Source organism: Myodes glareolus, chromosome 1, assembly GCF_982192425.1.
Source record: "Myodes glareolus chromosome 1, mMyoGla1.1, whole genome shotgun sequence".
NCBI classification, from domain to species: Eukaryota; Metazoa; Chordata; class Mammalia; order Rodentia; family Cricetidae; genus Myodes; species Myodes glareolus.
In genome coordinates, this window is record NC_142026.1 from 116,612,142 (window position 1) to 116,634,664 (window position 22,523).

At 42.0% G+C, this 22,523-nt stretch overlaps 1 protein-coding gene across 4 annotated transcripts in view; it reads left to right on the forward strand.

Moving 5' to 3' along the window:
• The window catches only part of Ect2l (epithelial cell transforming 2 like), an 85,483-nt gene that overhangs the window by 25,535 nt on the left and 37,425 nt on the right, over positions 1-22,523 (forward strand). For all 4 annotated transcript variants that reach the window (XM_085688783.2, XM_085688792.2, XM_085688789.2 and 1 more), the window contains exon 4: positions 12,069-12,231. In XM_085688783.2, the coding sequence (XP_085544909.2) occupies positions 12,069-12,231 (163 nt within the window). The remainder of the gene's footprint in view (positions 1-12,068; positions 12,232-22,523) is intronic.

Genomic DNA, 22,523 nt, shown 5'->3' on the forward strand with positions numbered 1-22,523 from the left:
CCAGAGATACTCTTTCCTGTGGATCCCATGGCAAAACTCTCTCTGACTTATCGAGTATGACTGCCTAATTCTCTGCCCCTGTGGCCTTGGCCTAAAATGCTAAAGAATGTTAATATTTCACAAACACTACGTCCCTAAATGTTAATATTCCTCCCATCTGTTTAGCCTTGCTTCTCCTTTCATTCTTCATATGTCCTAAGCCCCTTAAATGAAATGTTAATTTCATTAACATTTCTGTCCCAGAGAGTTTTTATTTTGGGTCCTGACATCTCTTGTGCTATCCTAACCTTATACCCAACTACTTACTTGATATTTCTTTATTTACTTATTTTTGTGTTTTTTTTTTTCAAGACAGAGTTTCTTTGTGTAGGCTTAGCTGTTCTGGAACTATCTCTGTAGACCAGGCTGGTCTCAAACTCACAGAGTTTGTCTGCCTCTACCTCCCAAGCTGGGATTAAAGGCGTGCACTACCACCCAGCTCTGATATTTGTTTTTTTAGTATCTTAACTATATCTCTCTCAAAAACAACCTGCATTAAGTGATATTTTTGTAGGCAAAACATGATCATTTCTCTTTCTCTATTAACTGTTGGTGCTATCAACCATTCTGTCTTGAGTCAGAGACATAATCGTCATCTAATCGTCATTTGTCCACTTACCCCTCAGGCTCTAGAGTTTATTCTGTTTTCTACATCTTCATCCTACACATCCATCCACCTCCATGGTAGCAAGCTCTAGCCACAGCCTCTAACTGAACTTCTCCGTCATTCTCAGTTCCTTCTTCCACAGAATCAATGTTATGCTGTGATGGCACCAATATGACCTTTTAACATTTCTGCTTCTACATTTGGTCCCCAAGACTATGAAGAGGATATAGTGCTAGTCCACCCTTTATTATTTCTTCTTCTTCTTCTTCTTCTTCTTCTTCTTCTTCTTCTTCTTCTTCTTCTTCTTCTTCTTCTTCTTCTTCTTCATCATCATCATCATCATCATCATTATTATTATTATGTGTATGTGATATGTGTGTAGTGTGTATGCATGTGTGTGTGTGAAGGTGCATGTGTGCTCACTGAGGTCAGAGGAAGCCAGAAGAACATTGTGCTCTAACACTCCCAACCATATAACTCTGAGACAAGGTCTGATGTGGCATGTCCTTCTGCATATGTGTTGCTTTTATTGGTTATTGAATAAAGCTGTTCTGGCCAATGGCTTAGCAGAGTAAAGCCATGTGGGAACTCCAAACGTGAGTGAGAGAGAGAGAGAGTAGGCAGAGTCAGAAAGATGCCATGTAGCTGCCAAAGGAGAAAGACATCTAGAACTTTACCCTGTTAGCCACGGCCTTGTGGTGATACACAGATTAGTAGAAATGAGTTAATTCAAGATGTAAGAGCTAGCCAGAAATACTCCTGAGTCATCAGCCTGGCAGTGTTGTAATTAATATAGTTTCTATGTGATTATTTGGCTCTGGATGGCCAGGAAAAGCAAGCGTAGTCTCCGTTTACAAAGGTCTCCAACTGAACCTGGAGCTGGCACCTAGAAGGCCTCCAGTGATCCTCTGTCTCTTTCTCTCCTGTAGTGCTGGGGTAATAGGCATGCATGTGGCCATGTCTAGCTTTTAACAGGGATGCTGGGATCCAAACGCCTGTCCTCATCCATGGGTAGCATTCTTGCCCATTTAGCCATCTCCCTAGCCTCTCAGGTTTCCTTCTAACCACATCTCCGAAGTTCCCTGTTTTTCCAGCTCTTTGCAATGCCTTGATGAAGTGACTTTGACCTTCCCTTCTGCTTACAAGGAACTTTTTCCCGCCACCCTCTTCTCCAGGTTGATTCTCCTCCACTCGGCTCCTTCAGGAAAGCCTCCTTACCTCACAGGTCGGCTCATTCCATCAATTCAACAATGGTATAAGAATGTATACTTATTTGCTGTAAGATTTATTACATTTATGATGTATTCGTTTTCATTCTGGGCAGTTGTGGCGCACACCTTTAAACCCAGCACTTGGGAGGCAGAGACAGGTGGATCTCTGTGAGTTCAAGGCCAGCCTGGTCTACAGAGTGAGTTCCAGGACAGGCTCCAAAGTTAGAGAGAAACCCTGTCTTGAAAAAACAAAACAAAAAAAAAAAAAAGAAAGAAAGAAAAGAAAAAAGAAGTATTTATTTTCTGTAAGATTTTTATATATCAATGCTTTTTTTGATCAGGTTAAAAGCTCCATAAATGCAGGTATTGTATCATGCTATTTTCCTTCCTGTTTTTGTTTTGCTTAGGATTTACTGAATTTGATTTTATATGTGTTAGTGTTTGTTACACATAAGTATGTACACTGTCAGCCTGCCTGGTGTCTGTGGGGTCCAGAAGAGAAGCTCAGGTCCCCTAGGACTGGAGTTACAGACAGTTTATGAGCCACTGTATGGGTGCTGGGATCCAAACCCAGGTTCTCTGTAAAAGTAGTAAGTGCTTTTAATTGCTGAGCTATCTCTCAACCCCTTGTTTTGTTTTTTGATGTAGGGTCTCATTATGTAGCTCTTACCATTGCGAAACTCTGAGCATAGACCAGGGTGGTCTTGAACTTGTTATCTGACTCTTGTTTCTGACTCCTGAGTACTGGGGTTACAGGTATGTACTACCACATCTGGCTTCCGTTCTTCCTCTCTTCCTCCCCCCCCCCCTTTTTATCATTAAGATTCTAAAATATAATGAGAGATTCAATCAGTATTGATTTAAGGAATACATCAATGAATCAAACTGCAGCAAATATGTACAAAATAGCCTTTTAGTTCTGAAATAATTTTGGATCATATACTCTTTAGAGAAGGAGTATTTAAGATGTTCTCTCATTTCCTCTTCATCTGTTCCAAGTTTATTCTCCCAACTTATCCATTTAGTTTATTCGTTGTTAAAAAAAAACTATACTCCTTTACTTTAAAAAAATATTTTTCTCTTCAAAATGGACAGTTAAAATCATTCCTGTTGTACCTTGATTCCTTCTAAATACTTAATATACTTATGCTTTGACTTCATTTGACTCTTCAATCTCTTCTGGTTCCTGAATTGATACACATCTTCTTGTTTCATTTGCCTCCTTCCCTGCTGGTCTTCTCCTTCTGAGATCCACCTTAGATTATGGAAGCATACAGTGTTTTCCTCTCCAGGGAATCATTGGTTTCTCATTTTCTCATCAAGTTTTATAGTAAATAGTAGTCAATAATTTTCAGTGAGCCTTTTTTTTACACTTTTAATTTTTGACAGTTCTTACATGTATACAATGAATTGAACGTATTCACACCCTCATTACCCTGTCTTATTACCCTCCTTCTCCTGTAGACAGACCCCTTCTTTCCAACTAGCCCCTCCTCCTTTCATGCCTTGTGGGTGTGCGCTCGTGTGTGTGTGTGTGTGTGTGTGTGTGTTTTATTTCAGTAAATTGCAGATTTACTTTTATATTACCCTTTTTTGGAAGACGCTTTAAAATATTATTGTTATATTCCCCAGTACTCCTATGCATTTGAAATTAGCATGTAGATTCCCCTTTCGACTCAGTTTTAATTTCTAGAAAGAGTTATTAGGTTTTATAAATATACCATAACTTATCCCAGACATTTAGCTTGTTTCCCTGGCATTTGCTATAGAAACAACACATACAGGAATCTCTTTTAGCTGAGTCCCTGGCTGTGTCCTCAGTCGTTAAGAACAAACTCCTAGAGGATAAATTGGTGGATTCAAAGGCACCTTGGGGTGGCTGTTGGTACCTCTCATCCTGCTGACTTGTCTTCTTAGTCTATGGAACTGGCTGAAACCAGGGCATAAACTGCCCAGCAGGACCTTACCTTGCCCTGAGTGTTCTCAAGAAGCCTCTAGACTGAGATGTGCTGCCTAGGCAACCAGAAAACAAAGACCTCAGCCACACCCACTCACCCTCTCCAGCCACCTCCCCAGGCTGTCCTCCCAGCCATTCTCTTCATAATTTTGGCAGCTGCTTTCTCCTTCATATCAGAAATTTAACAAAAAAAAAAATGAGATTGAGTCCCCTAGCACTGAGCTCTGTTGTTTTGGAAAGTACACACTGTGCATTCAGTAATATACTGCAAAGCACTGTCATGAATTATTTAGATAAAACTATCCTTGTCGCAAGAAAATGAGCAAAGCACATTTTGTTCATTTTCTCCTTATGTGTTGTTATTTCTCTTCGTTGATTTCTTACTTGGCAACATTAAGTGCAAAGTGATGAGCTGGGTGTCATTGCTGCAAAAACCTTCCTTCTGTTGCTCAGGCATGGATTTTTTTTTTTTAAAAAAAAAAAGCGTAATTGGGGCATTTTCTGTTCTCCTTGCTTAAGATTCATATTTCTTCACCATGAGCCTGGTAGCAGAGCAGACCTGGCACAAACATAAAACACGTATAACTGAAGTCTAGGTTCTAAGATACTCACACCCCACTTTCCTCCTCTGTCTCTCTGGGATGCAGCAGTAGATTCTACAAAGCTGGATGGTGATAGAAGCAAACATTCCAAAGATACCCAGAGACCTTTCTTTGAAAAGGTGGTTGCTGCTGTATTTATCTAGCATGTGCAATCCCCTGGGGTATGTATGTTCCCAACACTTCAAGAAAAAGTGGTTGGAAAATTTCAGCTTTACATGTTATTTTGCTAATTTTCTTAAAATTCCAAGATGAGAGCAAATTTTCTTTCAAAGGGGCTGGAGAGATGGTTCACAAGTTAAGAGTGCTTGCTGCTTTTCCAGAGAATTGGAGTTTGCTGCCCAGCACTAGCTTAGAGTGGCTCGTGACTTCATGTAACTTCAGCTCCCGGGAATCTAACACCCTGTTCTGCTCTCCAAGGGTAATGTGTGTGCATGTGTACATACACATGCATGTATACACACACACACAAATATAAATAAAGTAAGTCTTTTTTAAAAAGAAGAAGAGGAAGAAGAGGAGGGGAAGAGGGAAGAAGGAGGAGGATGAAGAAGAAGAAGAGGAGGAGGAGGAGGAGCAGGAGGTTCTAAATTCTAAATTCGTAGTTGGAACCATATCCTTTGGTTCCTAACTGTTCTCAGTGTGTCATGGTCTTGTTCGGTGTGAATGTTAGTTTCAAAGGAGTGACCCAGTTATTACCTGTACTTTACCATCAATACTGAGACAGCCCTCAAGTGACCCGTTGGTGACTATCATATGGTGCCAGCCCTGTACATAGACAACACCGTCATCTCTCAGACTGTGCAGCCAACAAGTTCTAAGGCACCGACTCTGGATGTGACGAGGCTGTATGACTAGAGATAACAAACAGCAGTAACTTAAACACAGCCAGGAAATAGGTCCATATACAACATGCAATGAATTAAGTGCCCGCTCTCTCTTTTGGGGGGTTTGTTGTTTTGTTTTGTTTTATTCTGTTTTCCAAGACAGGGTTTCTCTGTGTAGCCCTGGCCGTCCTGAAACACACTCTGTAGACCAGGCTGTCTTGAATGCAGAGATCCAACTGCCTCTGCCTCTGCCTTGCAAGTGCTGGGATTAAAGGCGTGCCTCCCACTGCCTGTGTGATCTCTCTTCTTTTCCCATAACTTTTAGGCAAGAATAATATAAATACTTTCTTTGCCCTTTCCATCTGGATTCCTCTACTTGATTAAAGTTTAATAGTGTATTGCTCAGTAGTAAACATCTGTATCAAGCTTGCCTTGTTACCCTTTACCACTGGAGATTAAGTTGTAAATGTGATTCTCATAATCTTTGGCAGTGTCGATTTTCTATTTCTTTTTTGTATTAGTGTGTGACCAGGTGCATATGGGGATGCAGGCACATGTGTGTGCACATACATGTGCTGTCCAGAAAACAATCTTGAGTTTTGTTCCTTAGACACTGATTTTGGAGACGGGGTCTTTCCTTATTCTGGCCTTGCCCAGTATGCCACGCCGGCTGGCAAGGCCCAGTGATCTTCCTGTCTCCCTGTCCTCAGATCTGGGTTGGCAAGTGGATGCTAGCATACATGGCTTGGGTTCTGGTGACAGATCTTGGCTCCTTGTGTTTGGAAGGCAAGTGCTTTTCTAACTGAACTCTCTCTCCAGTCCTTCAGTTTGCATTTTCTAACGAGGACACTGATGAAAAATCAAAGTTCATCCTCCCACACCAGCTCTGATTCACATCCCATCACAGACCTCATCAGCATCCCTTACTGACCCAGCAGCATCCTCCTCTCTTAGTACACACAATGCTACACTTCCCCCTGTGGTCCAGAATCCAGTGCAGTCACTTACCACACCCAGCTCTCCTATCTCTAGATTCACCCTCCCTGTGAGAGAGTTGCTCACTGTGTTCCCGTCTTTTCATTTTGTTTTGCAGAGGACAGCTTAGTCACGTTGCCACCTCACTTTTAACTCAGCCCACACCAGGCTGAGTGAATCTGTTACAGCTCCTCCCCATGTCCGATTGTTAACCAGTTAGGAGAAATGATTGGCAGTTCGGAACAGGCCTAGATATTAAAAGTAGGAATAAACGAAATACACTCCAGTCGGGAAGGAAATGTTATCTCGTGTAGAAGTTACCAGCTAAAAGGGAAAAGAAGTCTATTTCTTTCAGTGGCACAGACCTAGAAAACAAATACCAAGAATACCCAAACACAGACACTTTTTTTGCTTTGCACTTGAACTCCACTAAAACGCTTGGGCTGCTGTGGTTATCAGTTGACGAGAGTAAAGTAACTCCCTGGATCATTCCAAAGAATAGAGAGCATTTACCTTAGATGAGGCAAAGCCAGGTCTACTTTGTCTACAAACAGAAGTCATAAGTGTGCCAGGAGAAAAGGAGACGTGGTAAATAACAGGCCCACGAAGCCTCACAGGCAAGGAGTGAGATTCACTAGGACCAACACACATTGCACAAAACCCTCCGGGAAGCCAGGCGCTGAAAGCAGCTATTGGAAGGTGTAGAAGAAACCATTAGACTCCCAGCCAACAACTCTGTCCCGTTCATTCAAATTGCTGTGCTTTTTGTTGTTGTTGTTGTTGTTTTAATTAGTAAGTTTATTATTATTGTGTGTATGTGTACCTGGTGTGTTGTGGGTGCACATGTCCCACAACACACACTTGGAGACCGGAGGACAACCTGTGGAGTTGGCTCCTTCCTTCCATCTTTATGTGGGTTCTAGAGATCAAACCCAGGTCGCCAGGTATGGCTGACAAATGCCTAGTAGTTTCTGAGATACATTGTGTGGCCCATCTAGTCTCAAACTCTTCACCCTGCTGTCTCAGTGTCCTGACTACTGTTGCTATACGCTTGTGCCTCCATGTCTACTGCAAGCAATGGTTCCTCTTTCGTTTGTCTTATTTATGTGTGTGAAATACACCTCATGTGTGCCTGATGTTCTCAGAGGTCAGAGGGGCATCAGCTTTCCTGAAACTGCAGCTATGGATGATTGTGAGCCATCATGATCATGTAGGTGCTTGGAACTGAACCCTGGTCCCCTGGAAAAGTAGCAAATACTCTTAACCACAGAGTCAACTCTCCAGCCCCAGGATTCTTCTTTTTAGTGTAAATCAATCAAGGCATGTAAGACTCTCTCACAAAAATCCAAGAGCAAATCTGCAGACGCTGACTTCTCCCTGCAGATGGTAGGATACATCCCACATTTTCTTTCTGTAACATGTTTATTTAACATGTGTTTGTTGAGTGTCTGCTATATGCCATGAACTATCTTCTGCCTTGCATAGGGGACACATACATACAAGTTTTATGGAATGTACATGTAGAACAGACTTTATTAGGAAAACATTTTTAGGGGCTGGAGAGATGGCTCAGGGGTTAAGAGCACTGGCTGTTCTTCCAGAGGTCCTGAGTTCAATTCCCAGCAACCACATGGTGACTTACAACTATCTGTAATGAGATCTGGCGCCCTCTTCTGGCATGCGGGCATACATGAAGGCAGAATGTTGTATACATAACAAACAAACAAATAAATCTTTAAAAAACATTCTTATAGAATATGATCTTTTTATTTTTGACAATTCCATAGATGTATTATGAAATTGATTGTGATCATAACCACATATTAAGCCCTCTCCTGATTTTTTTTTGAGGGGGTTTGGGTATAGTTTATTCAGTGGGCTATGGTAGGAAAGGGAAGGAAGAGAGAGAGAAACACACACAGAGAGAAACACAGAGAGAGAGAGAAACACACAGAGAGAAACAGAGAGAGAGAAAAAAACACAGAGAGAGAAACAGAGAGAGAGAGAAAAACAGAGAGAGAAACAGAGAGAGACAAAGCGGGGAAGAGAGAGGAGGGGGCCCTCTCCCACTCTTGCTGATTCCCTTTATCTCATCTAGTGCTCCCCCCACCCCACCCCTGCCCTCATGTCAAACCCCTCCTCCTCCCTAACACCAGGGAAAATTCACATAAACAGAGAGGTAGCAGGAGTGACCTCATTTTTCATCACCACACAGCTAAGGCAATGTGGAGATGGGTTATGTGGCCCTGGGCCAGTGTGTGAGTGCAAATGCTGAGACTTGGCCCGTGAGATTTGATGGATATTTATAGTGTGGGGGAGGGGAACAGAGAATGATAGAGGATGCTACCCTGCTAAATACGAACATTTGGGACCTAGCAATCGTTCTTCCATTGAGCTCAACCAGGTCTGCTGAGAGCTCTCTTCTAAGCCATGGCAAGCTCCCATCAGGATCAGCCCCTTCCCAGTCCACCCCCTGGAACTTGAGACTCTTTTAATGCAATGCTCTGTGTTATCTTTAGGAGGCATTGAACTACACTAGGTTTTATGTGTTTGTTCTCTAGTGGAGCGTCAACCAAATCTCATACAGCTGGCCAAGCGGGGCAAGACATGCCTAACACTGAGAAGTCATAGAGGGCTTCTGTGGTGAGATCAGTTGTAACTTTAGTAGAAAATGGATTTTTTTTTTTTGCATCCTTTTTCAACCCCATCTACTTCCACTCTGCGGCCATCGATTACATCCGGACACTATGCCTCCAGGATAACCTTGTGGCCCTTTCCTGGCTTATGGATTCCACAGGATGCCATCTTATAGCAATGTCATCAGTGACCTCTGGGGAGGCAGAAGGACAGTCATGGATGTGCCCCATGGCAGTCAGGGTCCAAATCCATGTCTACTCAGGTGTTCTCTGAAGTCATGGGACTTGTTCATCCTTCAAGGTCAAACCAATCATGAAGAAAAAGCAGGAGGAGGAGGAGAAGAAGAAGAGGAAGAAGAAGAAGAAGAAGAAGAAGAAGAAGAGGAAGAGGAAGAGGAAGAGGAAGAGGAAGAGGAAGAGGAAGAGGAAGAAGAAGAAGAAGAAGAAGAAGAAGAAGAAGAAGAAGAAGAAGAAGAAGAAGAAGAAGAAGAAGGCACTGTCTCTTTTCATATGAGTGCTTATGAGAAAATGAAAAGAAATGTACACTACCCCTTCACTTTCTACCTTGTACTGACTCCTGGTGCCATAGCAGGGGAGGCCTGGCTACAATTTAAAATAACTGAACACACACAGAAGAGCTTTGCTGAAGCTTGGCAAGAGTCTATGAACCACACAGCCTCATGGGTAACTTCATGGCTTTGTTTACTGACCAAAGTTTCTGTCCTACCCAGTCCCTCTGTTAGCCACACCACCTACAGCCATTTAGTCCCAAAGAAACACACAGAGGTCTACATTAATTATAAACTGGTTGGCCTAGTAGCTCAGGCTTCTTATTAACTCTTATAACTATAATAGCCCATAATTCTTTTCTGTGTTAGCCACGTGGCTTAGTACCTTTTCCGGCGAGGCAGCCACGTCTTGCTTACTCTGTGTCTGGCTTCCTCTCTCTTTTTGTGACTTGGAAGAATTTCTTGCTAAGTGTTCCAGTGCCTTCCGGAAGCTCTTTTGCTATGATTCTGTCTGGGGCATAAACCTAGCTGGCTGCAGCAGAGATGTTCATCAATATTTCCATTGCTTTAAAACATGGTCGCATCACAGGAGAGTGTAGAGCAAATACAAAATTGAGTTTGCTGTGAAGGTATTGCATTCAATTCACACGAGTCCCACAGTATCTGATCCTACATGGTCCAAACACCATAGAGGTAGTGACTGGATCTTAGTTGTATGGCAATGTGTTGGTTTTCACTGCTTGAAGTTCAGAGTGCTTCTCAGAGATTAGCAACAGTTCTTTCTTATGCTGAATGGAGCTGCTGCCCTTGAAGGTAGATTATTTTATCAGTAAACTTTCTTGTTTTCAGGTTTGGGGACTTGCAGACGAGGTTATAGACCAAGCTGACAGTTTTGGTAAAGCAGTGGTCAAGACCACCCCTAGGAGTCAACAGGTCAACAAAGTCAACAAAGACCAGATGGCTATGGTCTTTTCCTTATGGGAAATACTACTTCCGTTTCTATGCAGTCAGCAGAGACTTAAGGCACCCTCTGGAAATTTAAGTCCAAGAAGTCCCATTGCAGGGTGGGATTTGCTCAGTGCCATGATTTTTGGTGAGCTCATCTGTGTCCACTGGGGCCCGATGACATTGGATAGTAATGGTCACTTAGCAGTGAGAGAAAGCTTTGTCGTTGTCAAAGGCTGGTGTGGGAGAATTGTCTGTATTCTGTCAATCATGTATTTTAATAAAACGCTGATTGGCCAGGCAGGAAGTATAGGCAGGTCAACCAGACAGGAAGTAGAGGCGGGGCGATGAGAACAGGAGAAGGCTAGGAAGAAGGAAGCGCATTCCTCCATTCCTGAACAGACCACCAAAGAGGCAACATGTGAGATGTCACACTGAGAAAGGTACTGAGCCATGTGGCTAACATAGATAAGAATAATGGGGTAATATGTGTTATAAGAGCTAATAAGTAGCCAGAGCTAAGGGCCAATCAGTTTATAATCTTATAGAGTCTTCTATGTGATTTTCCTTGGGGTATGCTGGTTGTGGGGTACCGGGTGGGACAGAAACCCCAAGCTAGCTGGCCCTCATGTTACAAAAGGTCTCAAGTGAATGAGTTGTGGTATATTCTTGATTAGCAAAACTTTCCAGCAACTCAAAAGCTGGTCCTAGAGATCCAAGAATTCAGTGAGTTTGGCAGTGATGTGGGATTGCTGCTGCCTGGATTTGCTTTCAGCCTGTCCTGTTCTAGCAGTAGGTACTCAAAGAGCACAACCTATCTGGCAGCCTAGTGCTGTAGAGTTTTGTCACCGATATATAAAGAGAACAGTCACGTGTCAAGTTGTACACACACACACACACACACACACACGCAAGTCATAAAACTAGAAAGGAGACCATGAGAGTGGAGGAGGAGATCTTAGTGGGGGAGGGGGATATATGTCTGACATATATGAGCTGAAGAGGGGCCATTTGGGGGAGAGAGAAGACTAACAAGGGGGCAGCAAGGGATGGGGGAGGTCAATGAGGGAGAGAGCCAGTAAAGACAGAGGCTGGTGCTGTGTGGATGGAAATGCAAAAGGAATGCATTGCTTTGCCTGCAGAATTAAAATTTCATTTGCAAAAACTGAGTTACACTTGCAGTGGTTCTCAACCTTCCTAATGCTGCGACCCCCAACCACACAGTTATTTTTGCTGCTACTTCATAAGTGTAATTTCGCTACTGTTATGAATCATAATGTAGATATTTTTCTTTTGGAAATAGAGGTTTGACAAAGAGGTTGTGATCCATAGGTTAAGAACCTCTGGTAGAGAGAAAGTTTGGAGGTTAAGAGCCCTTGCTGACTTTCCAGAGGACCTGAGTTTGATTCCCAGCATCCACAAAATGACTCAAAACATCCTCAACTCCAGTTCCAAGGAATTTGATGCCCTCTTCTAGCCTCTTCAGGCACACACGAGTGCACAGACATATATGCAGACAAAACACACATAGACTATACATATACATATATATACATATATTATATATATTTATTTATTTGCAGTGCTGAGGCTGTAGCTCAGGACCTGCTCAGGTTAGCGAGGCATATTACCACTTCCCTAGCCCTGATTTAATTACTTTGCAGTGAACTTTGGAAAATAGCAATGTCTGGTATCTCTACGGGATCTTTCATCACTGTTAGATGATGGTGTTAAGCACTGAATTGCTGTGTCTTCCTTTGTAGGTTCATCCGAGACTGGTTTTCAGAGAGGAAGCAGGTGGCCAGCGTGGATTTCTCGACAGTGTTACCACGTTCCATTTCTCTTTATATCTTCTCCTTCCTGAATCCGAAAGACCTGTGTGCGGCTGCTCAAGTCAGCTGGCCCTGGAAGTTTCTAACGGAACAGGTTTGCCCCTCTCCGTTCCTCTCATGTAGGACAGGACACGAATGCAACCATAATCTATAATGGGTCGGTCGGGATGGCTCTCTTCCCTGAACTGCAGAGGAGAGAGCCTGAAGCATGGTTACGTGCCCCTTAGGAGGAGGTAATGGAGGGCTGGGGAGAAGCTGGCTCGGTGGGTAAAGGTGCTTGCTGAAGACATGAGGCCCCGGCTTTGATCCCTAGAACCCATGGAAGCCTGGGCATGGCAGCTCACATCTACAATCCCTATGTTCCTCCAGCAAGGCGGGGGTAGGGGGGGAATGGAGACATCAGAGTCCTGGACACTTATGGGCAGCTAGCCTGGTACATGCAGGCAAACTCATGGGCAGTTAGCCTGGGGAACCACAAGAGAGGCCTTGTTTCAAATAAGGTGGAGTAAAAAGGCTAACTCCTAAAGGTCGAGTTAAAAGGCTAACTTCTGACCTCCACTGGCACATATGCACCTATACTTATTCACATGAACACACACACACACACACACACACACACTTTTAAAAATGGAGATAAGTCAAATTCAGTAACTTCTTTTTTACTTGGAAGGTCCCCCCGTTTGGTTTCCCAGTTTTCATTCTGGGAATCAAACCCAGGGCCTCACACATACTAGGTCAGCACTCTGCCACTGAGCCAAATACCAGCACCAGTAACATGTTATAATCATGACTATAGGGCTGTAGAGATGGCTCAGTGGTTAAGAGCATTGCCTCCTCTTCCAAAGGTCCTGAGTTCAATTCCCAGCAACCACATAGTGGCTCGCAACCATCTGTAATGAGGTCTGGTGCCCTCTTCTGGCCTGCAGACGTACACACAGACAGAAAACTGTATACATAATAAATAAATAAATATTTTTAAAAAATCATGGCTATATATACCATTCCAATAATTTATTCAATGTGATTATTATTTAAAAACATTTCATTTGTAGAAGTACACTATTCTCTTTGAAAAATGTTTTGAGCTTTGTTTCTTATATGGTATTATTTTATTCATGATAAATTAATTCTGGAAAGCTGGTCTATAACCAGAGCTTCTCCTGAATCCTTGGCTGACACCTGCTGAGGAACAGAACAGCAGCTAAACCCGACGTCTGTCCTTGCTTCCACCTCTGCTCTAGGTGTCTTCCCATTGTCTTTTCCGGGAGCGCTCTGGCTGCATCTCATGTTTTCCTCCTGTAGACCGCACATGTCCAGGGATGACGCTGTCCAGATGTTCACTTCAAACGCTAGCTGCGGCTCAGTGAGGGCCTCAAGCACAAACCAGACAACAGCTCTTGTTTTATGAACTGTTGCCAGGCTCCTCAGACTCAGGCTCTCTGATTTAACCCATTATTTATATATCTTCACTCTTGGCTTCTCTGTAGTAACACACCCAAGATATGTCCGCCAAAGAGAATATGCTTGGTCAGCATATTCTTTGAGGTTTTTTATGCTGTTTTGGTTTTTAAGGTACAGAGAAGTGAGCCAGGATCTCATATATGCTAAGAAAATGTTCTCGTTCCAAGCTATAAGCCCTGTCCACAAGTGTGCATGGCTTTTTACCTGTGTATGTATGTGCTGGGGGCACCAGGTAGTGTCCCAGCGCTTTTGTGGAGAGAGCACCTTCGGAGTTTGTTGGTCCTCACCTCTACCTTCTTTGAGACATGATCATCCACTATTTACTGCTGAGTCCTCCTGTGAGGTGCAGGGATTCTGTCTCCATCTGCCTCCTCACTGTAGGAGCACAGACATTCCAGACTGAGCCACTGGGTCTGGCTTTACACGGTGTCCTAGTCAGTGTTGTTCTTGCTGCAATGAACACCATGACCAAAAGCAAGTTGGGGAGGAAAGTGTTCATTTGGCTTACACTGCTACATCATAGTCCATCACTGAAGGAAATCAGGATAGGAACTCAAGAAGGGCTGGAACCTGAGGCAGGAGCTGATGCAGAGGCCATGGAGAGGTGCTGCTTACTGACTTGCTCAGTCTGCTTTCTTATAGAACTCAAGAGCACCAGCCCAGGCATGACACCATTCACAATGGACTGGGCTCTCCTAGTTAAGAAATGCCCTGTAGTTAAGAAATACCTTATGGAGGCATTTACTCAATTGAGGTTCCCTCCTTTCAGAAAACTCCAGCTTGTGTCAAGTTGACATAAATTGCCCAGCATACATGAATTCTGGAGACCAAAAGTCGGGTCTTCATGTTTGTGTGGAGGGAGCACTTTGTCCACTAAGCCCAAACATTGATATTTTTTTTTAAATAAAGTGTTTAGTCTATTCATAGTCATATAGATTCTGATATATTTCAGTTGAGATCCACCATCTTCACGGTTGTGTCTATTTTTTAATGACTGTATCATCTTTGAGGCAATGTCTCATGTATTCCAAGCTAACCTAGAGCCTGTCTTGCAGTAGCAGAAGACCCCGGATTCCCGATTACACTCCCCCCACCTCCTGAGTGCTACGCAGCTTCTTGTTGCTCTTTCATTTGTTTCTCGGGTTTCATTTTTATTCTACTCAAGCCCTCCTTTGGACTGTGTACATATTTTTGTTGTTTATTTTGAAGTGTTAAATAGTTCATAATTATCGGATATCACAGTATGCATTCTCTATTGGCTGATTACTCTGAAGACAATGCCAGGGCCTTAGACCTTTAAGTTGCATATCACTCTCTCTGTTTCTGTGCTTTTTTGTCATATTTTTATTAGTGCATATACATATATAATAAGCATATAGTTGTCCTTGAGAACCTGAAGCAGACTGGATACAGTTCATCCCTCTTCCTCTGTAATAGCAAAGTCCATAACTGCCTGAGAGTTTTATATACACTGGTGTGTCCACATGGAACCAATCCTCTTGGATACTTTAAATTCTTCCACGTTACTATTTTTAAAATCATATCTAGTACCATGTACATATGCATGAATTGCATGTATTTATTTGAATGTGTATCTATGGCTATGCCTCCTGATAGATGGGATTATAAGCTTGTACCACCAAGCCTGGCTCCACACTCTCTTAAGTGAGTCTTGCATCATTTTGTCTTTCCCTGTTTAAGTCTGGGTTTTCTTCTGATATACCTTTCAGTTTTCTGTTTCTTTAGCTGGATTCTAATGTGCTCTTGTCGACTTATTGAATTTTAAAATTAAGTTATTATCTTTTCCAGGCCTAGAATGTTGATTTGCTTCTGTTGCCAACACTTCCCACTTGGCCCCTTAATATTTCTGGGCATATTAATTATAGGATTTATTTCAAAGTTTGTGTCTGATAATAGCAGTGTTTGGCTCTTCTTCACAACTCTCTATAGTTACTAAAAACTGAAAGACAAACAAACAAAGATTCCTGTCTTTCTAAGTACTTGAATTATTTTTGATTGAGTGCAGATATTAGGAATAAAACACTGCTGTCATCATCTGGGTCTCTGGATGATGTCATCTTCCTCCAGAGAGAATTTACTTTTGTTTCTAGCATGAGATCAGGCATGAACTACTTCAAAGCTGGCCTCAACCCTTGTCATAGTATGCATAACTCAGTCTTCATTTTCCAAAGATTTATTTATTTATTATATATACACTGTTCTGCCTGCATGTCTGGCTGCAGGCCAGAAGAGGGCACCAGATCTCATTACGGATGGGTGTGAGTCACCATGTGGTTGCAGGGAATGGAACTCAAGACTTGTGGAAGAGCAGCCAGTGCTCTTAACCCCTGAGCCATCTCTCCAGCATAACTCAGTCTTACTCTTCCTGTAGTGGTTCTCAGTTGAGACCCCTGTGTGGTAACCAGGTCTCTGCTTCGATGAATTTCAGATTGTGCTCTTTCTTCTGCCCTCCTCCTTCCTTCCTTCCTTCCTTCCTTCCTTCCTTCCTTCCTTTCTTCATTTTTTTGTTATTTATTATTATTTTTTTATCAAAAAATTTCCACCTCCTCCCACTTCCCTCCCCTTCCCCACTCCTGATCTCCCTCCTTCTCCAGGCCAAAGAGCAGTCAGGGTTCCCTACCCTATGGGAAGTCCAAGGCCCTCCCCGTTCCCCCCAGGTTCAGGAAGGTGAATATCCAAACAGACAAGACTCCCACAAAGCCCGTCCATGCAGTAGAATCAAAGCCCAATGTCATTATCCTTGGCTTCTCAGTCAGCCTCCACCATCAGCCACATTCAAAGTCTGGTTTGATCATGCTCCATCAGTCCCAGTCCAGCTGGCCTTGGTGAACTCCCATTAGATCAGTCCCACCATCTCAGTGGGTGAACGCACCCCTCGCAGTCCTGACTTCTTTGTTCATGTTCTCCCTCCTTCTGCTCATCATTTGAACTTTGGGAGTTAAGTCCAGTGCTCCAATGTGGGTCTCTGTCTCTATCTCCATCCATCGCCAGATGAAGGTTCTATGGTACATATGGTGATATGCAAGATATTGATCAGTGTGGCTATGGGACAAGGCCAATTCAGGCACCCTCCCCTCTGCTACCGAAGGAACAATCTGGGGACCTCTCCTTGTACCTGGGAACCCCTCTAGAATCAAGTCTCTTGCAAAACCCTAAAATGGCTCCCTTAATTAAGATATTTACCTCCCTGTTCCCATATCCAGCTTTCCTCCATCCCACCCATCCCATTCCCCCAAGCTTTCCTGAATCCTCCCCTTCTCCCTTCTCTCTACTCATCTCCCCTCACATCCACCCCCCACCCCGTGCACCCAAGGTTTGCCTGGCAATCTTGTCTACTTCCAACATCCAGGAGGATAACTATATGATTTTCTTTAGGTTCATCTTCTTATTTAGCTTCTCTAGGGTCACGAATTATAGACTCAAAGTCCTTTAATTGTGGCTAGAATCGACTTATGAGTGAGTACATACCATATTCCTCTTTTTGGGTCTGGGTTACCTCACTCAGTAAAGCGTTTTCTATTTCCATCCATTTGCATGCAAAATTCAAGATGTCATTGTTTTTTACCGCTGAGTAAAACTCTAATGTGTATATGTTTCACACCTTCTTTAACCATTCTTCTGTTGAGGGGCACCTAGGTTGTTTCCAGGTTCTGGCTATTACAAATAGTGCTGCTATGAACATAGTTGAACAAATACTTTTGTAGTATGATAGGGCATCTCTTGGGTATATTCCCAAGAGTGGAATTGCTGGGTCCTGAGGGAGGTTGACTCCCATTTTCCTGAGAAACCGCCACACTGATTTCCAAAGTGGCTGCACAAGTTTGCATTCCCACCAACAATGGAAGAGTGTTCCCCTCACTCCACATCCTCTCCAGCGTAGGCTATCATTGGTGTTTTTGATTTTAGCTATTCTGACAGGTATAAGATGGTATCTCAGAGTGGTTTTGATTTGCATTTCCCTGATTGCTAAGGAGGTTGAGCATGACCTTAAGTGTCTTTTGGCCATTCGAAGTTCTTCTGTTGAGAATTCTCTGTTCAGTTCAGTACCCCATTTTTTAATTGGGTTAATTAGAGTTTTAGTGTTTAGTTTCTTGAGTTCTTTTTATACCTTGGAGATCAGACCTTTGTCTGATGAGGGGTTGGTGAAGATCTTCTCCCAGTCAGAAGGTAGCCTTTTTGTCTTAATGACAGTGTCCTTTGCTTTATAGAAGCTTCTCAGTTTCAGGAGATCCCATCTATTCATTGTTTCTCTTATTGTCTGCACTACGAGGGTTCTACCTAGGAAGTGGTCTCCTGTTACCATGTCTTATAGACTACTTCCCACTTTCTCTTCTATCAGGTTCAATGTGGTCTGATTAATATTGAGGTCTTTAATCCATTTGGACTTGAGTTTTGTGCATGGTGATAGATATGGATCTACCTTTATTCTTCTACAGGTTGACATCCAGTTATGCTCGCACCATTTGTTAAAGATGCTTTCTTTTTTCCATTGTATAGTTTTTGCTCCTTTCTCGAAAATCAGGTGTTCATAGGTTTGTGGGTTAATATCTGGGTCTTCTATTCGATTACATAAGTCGACCTCTCTGTTTTTATTCCAGTACCAAGCTGTTTTCAATACTGTAGCTCTGTAATAGAGTTTGAAGTCAGGGATGGTAATGCCTTCAGAAGTTCCTTTATGGTATAAGATTGTTTTGGCTATCCTGGGGTTTTTTGTTTTGCCATATAAACTTGATTATTGTTCTCTCAAGGTCCATGAAGAATTTTGATGAGATTTTGATGGGTATTGCATTGAATCTATAGATTGCTTTTGGTGGTAGAATTGCCATTTTTACTATGTTGATCCTCCCAATCCAAGAGCAAGGGAGATCCTTCCATTCTGGTATCTTTTTCAATTTCTTTCTTCAAAGACTTAAAGTTCTTGTCAAATAGGTCTTTCACTTCCTTGGTTAGAGTTACTCCAAGATATTTTATGCTATTTGTGGCTATCGTGAAAGGTGATGCTTCTCTGATTTCCCTCTCTGCTGCTTTATCCTTTGTGTATATTAGGGCAACTGATTTTTTTGGAGTTGATCTTGTACCCTGCCACATTACCAAAGGTGTTTATCAGCTGTAGGAGTTCTTTGGTAGAGTTTTTGGGGTCGCTTATGTATACTATCATATCATCTGCAAATAATAAAAGTTTAACTTTTTCCTTTCCAATAGAACCCCCTTAATCCCCTTATGTTGTCTTATTGCTATTGCTAGAACTTCAAGCACTATATTGAAGAGGTATGGAGAGAGTAGACAGCATTGTCGTGTTCTTGATTTTAGTGGAATGGCTTTGAATTTCTCTCCATTTAATTTGATGTTAGCTGTCGGCTTGCTGTAAATAGCTTTTATTATATTTAGGTATGATCCTTGTATCCCTAATCTCTCCAACACTTTTATCATAAAGGGGTGTTGAATTTTGTCAAATGCTTTTTCCGCATCCAATGAAATGATCATATGGTTTTTTTCTTTCAGTTTATTTATATGATGGATTACATTGATAGATTTGCATATGTTGAACCAGCCCTGCCTCTCTGAGATGAAGCCTACTTGATCATAATGGATAATTTTTTGGATGTGTTCTTGGATTCTGTTTGCGAGTATTTTATTGAGAATTTTTGCGTCAATGTTCATGAGTGAGATTGGCCTGTAATTCTCTTTCTTGGTTGTGTCTTTGTGTGGTTTTGGTATCAGGGTAACTGTAGCTTCATAAAAAGAATTTGGCAATGACTTTTCCATTTCTATATTGTGAAATACATTAAGGAGTATAGGTATTAGCTCTTCTTGGAAGTTCTGGTAGAATTCTGCATTGAAACCATCTGGGCCAGGGCTTTTTTTGGTTGGGAGGTTTCTGATAACATCTTCTATTTCCTTGTGACTTACAGGTCTATTTAACTGCTCACCTGGTCTTGACTTAATTTTGGTAAATTGTATTTATCTTAAAAAGTGTCCACTTCTTCCACATTTTCCAATTTTGTGGCATACAGGCTTTTGTAGTAAGATCTAATGATTCTCTGAATTTCCTCTGTGTCTGTGGTTATGTCCTTCTTTTCATTTCTGATCTTATTAATTTGCGTGTTCTCTCTCTGCCGTTTGATTAGTTTGGAGAGGGGGTGTCAATTTTGTTGTTTTTCTCCAAGAACCAGCTTTTTGTTTCATTGATTCTTTGGATTGTTTTCTGTGTTTCTATTTTGTTGATTTCAGCTCTCAGTTCGATTATTTCCAGTCTTCTACTCCTCCTGGGTGAGTCTGCTTCTTCTTCTTCTTTTTTTTTTTAGAGCTTTCAGGTATGTTGTTAAGTCTCCAATGTGTGCTTTCTCCGTTGTCTTTAATTGGGCACTTAGTGCTATGAACTTTCCTCTTAGCACTGCTTTCACTGTGTCCCATAGGTTTGAGTATGTTGTGTCTTTATTTTCATTACATTCAAGGAAGACTTTAATTTCTTTCTTTATTTCTTCCTTGAACCAGGGGTGATTCAGTAGTTGACAGTTCAGCTTCCATGAGTTTGTAGGCTTTCTGGGGGTAGCATTGTTGTTGAATTCTAACTTTAATCCATGGTGGTCTGACAAGACACAGATGGTTACTAATATTTTTTTGTATCTGTGGAAGTTTGCTTTGTTACTGAGTATGTGGTCAATTTTCGAGAAGGTTCCATGATCTGCAGAGAAGAAGGTATATTCTTTCCTATTTGGGTGGAATGTTCTATAGATGTCTGTTAAGTCCATCTGATTCATTACCTCTATTAATTCTCTTATTTCTCTGTTAGGTTTCTGTCTGACCTGTCCACTGGTGAGAGAGGTGTGTTGAAGTCTCCTACTATTAGTGTGTGTGGTTTGATGACTGCCTTGAGTTCTAGAAGTGTTTCTTTTACATAAGTGGGTGCTTTTATATTAGGGACATAGATATTCAGGATTGAGACTTCCTCCTGATGAATTGTTCCTGTTATGAGTATAAAATGTGCATCTCCATCTCTTTTGATTGATTTTAGTTTGAAGTCAATTTTGTTAGAAATTAGAATGACCACACCCGCTTGTTTCTTAGGTCCGTTTGCTTGAAAAACCTTTTCTCAACCCTTTACTCTGAGTATATGTCTGCCTTTGTAGTTGAGGTGTGTTTCTTGTAAACAGCAGAATGTTGGATCCTGTTTTTGTATCCAATCTCTTAGTCTGTGCCTTTTTATAGGTGAATTGAGTCCATTGATATTAAGTGATATTAATGACCAGTGGTTATTGACTCTGGTTATTTTTTTTTATTTTTTTATTTTTTGGGGTAGTAGAGTTTGTGTGTTTCCCTTCTTTGAGTTGTGCTTGTGAAGGGTCGCTAGATGTCTGAGTTATTGTAGGCAGTGTTGGTATTGTTGGATTCCTTGGGTTGTGATTTTCCTTTTATTACTTTCTGTAAGGCTGGATTTGTGACTACATATTGTTTAAATTTGTTTTTATCCTGGAATATTTTGTTTTCTCCATTGATAATGAACGAAGCTTGGCTGGGTATAGTAGTCTGGGCTTGCATCCATAGTCTCTTAGTTTCTGCAGTACCTTTATCCAGGACCTTCTGGCTTTCATGGTTTCCATAGAGAAGTCCGGTGTAAGTCTGGTAGGTTTACCTTTATAAGTTACTTGACCTTTTTCCTTTGCAGCTCTTAATATTCTTTCTTTAATCTGTATGTTTTGTGTTTTGATTATTATATGGCGAGGGGATTTTTTTTTTTTGATCCAGTCTATTCAGTGTTCTGTATGCTTCTTGAACCTTCATAGTAATATCATTCTTTAAGTTGGGAAAGTTTTCTTCTATAATTTTGTTGAGTATATTTTCTGGGCCTTTGATCCGCAATTCTTCTCCTTCTTCTACTCCTATTATTCTTAGGTTTGGTCTTTTTATTGTGTCCCAGATTTTTTGAATGTTTTGTGATGAGAATTTGTTGGATTTGCTGTTTTCTTTGATCAGAGCGTTTATTTTCTCTATGGTGTCTTCAAAATCTGAGATTCGTTCTTCTATCTCTTGTATTCTATTAGTTATGCTTGTTTCTGTAGTCTCTGTTCATTTACCTAGATTTTCTATATCCAGCTGGCCCTCAGTTTGTGTTTTCTTCATTGCCTCCATTTCAGTTTTCAATTCTTGAACTGTTTCCATTACCTGTTTGATTGTTTTTTCTTGGTTTCCCAAGGTATCATTTACGGACTTACTCATTTCTTCAAACTTTTTGTTATACTTCTCATCCATTTCTTTAAGGGAATTATTCATATCCTGTTTAAGAGACTCTATCACTTTCATGGCACTTTTTTCCACTTCTTCTGGATTAGGGTATTCAAGTCCTTCTATTGTAGGGTCGCTGGGATCTTGTGTTTTCATGTTGTTTTTCAGATTGGAGGAATTGCCTTGGTGCCTGCCCATCTCTTCCTTTAAATGCTCTCTAATGGATCTTCTCGTTCAGGGTCAGGTTCCCTTGTTGACCAGGGACCTTGCTGACAAAAGGCCTACCTTGCTGCAGGCAGGCAATTGAAACACAGGAACTCCCTCCTGCCAGGTTGCACTTACCACCCTGTCCCAGTGCCCAAACAGCCTGAGCTGGGAGATTTTATGGCCCCGAGGAAGGGAGGAATAAGGGAAAGGGTTCCTGGGTGAAAGCTGGGATGGGATAGGAGGCGAGAGGGCGTAGCACGGTGGAGCAGCCCCTGCAGAATGACCAGGGAGTCAAGGGGGTCGGGGAATGTTTGTGCTCCTCTGTTGCCAGGCTTCTGCCGCAGGTCAGAAGCACACTTACCCCTCTGATGGATCTTCTGCTACCCCATTTCTTCATTTTTTAATCTTCCCTGCTTCTTTAAAGCTCCTGGGTCTTTGAGTCACACCCTCATGGCCTGCTTCACAGCCTGAGCA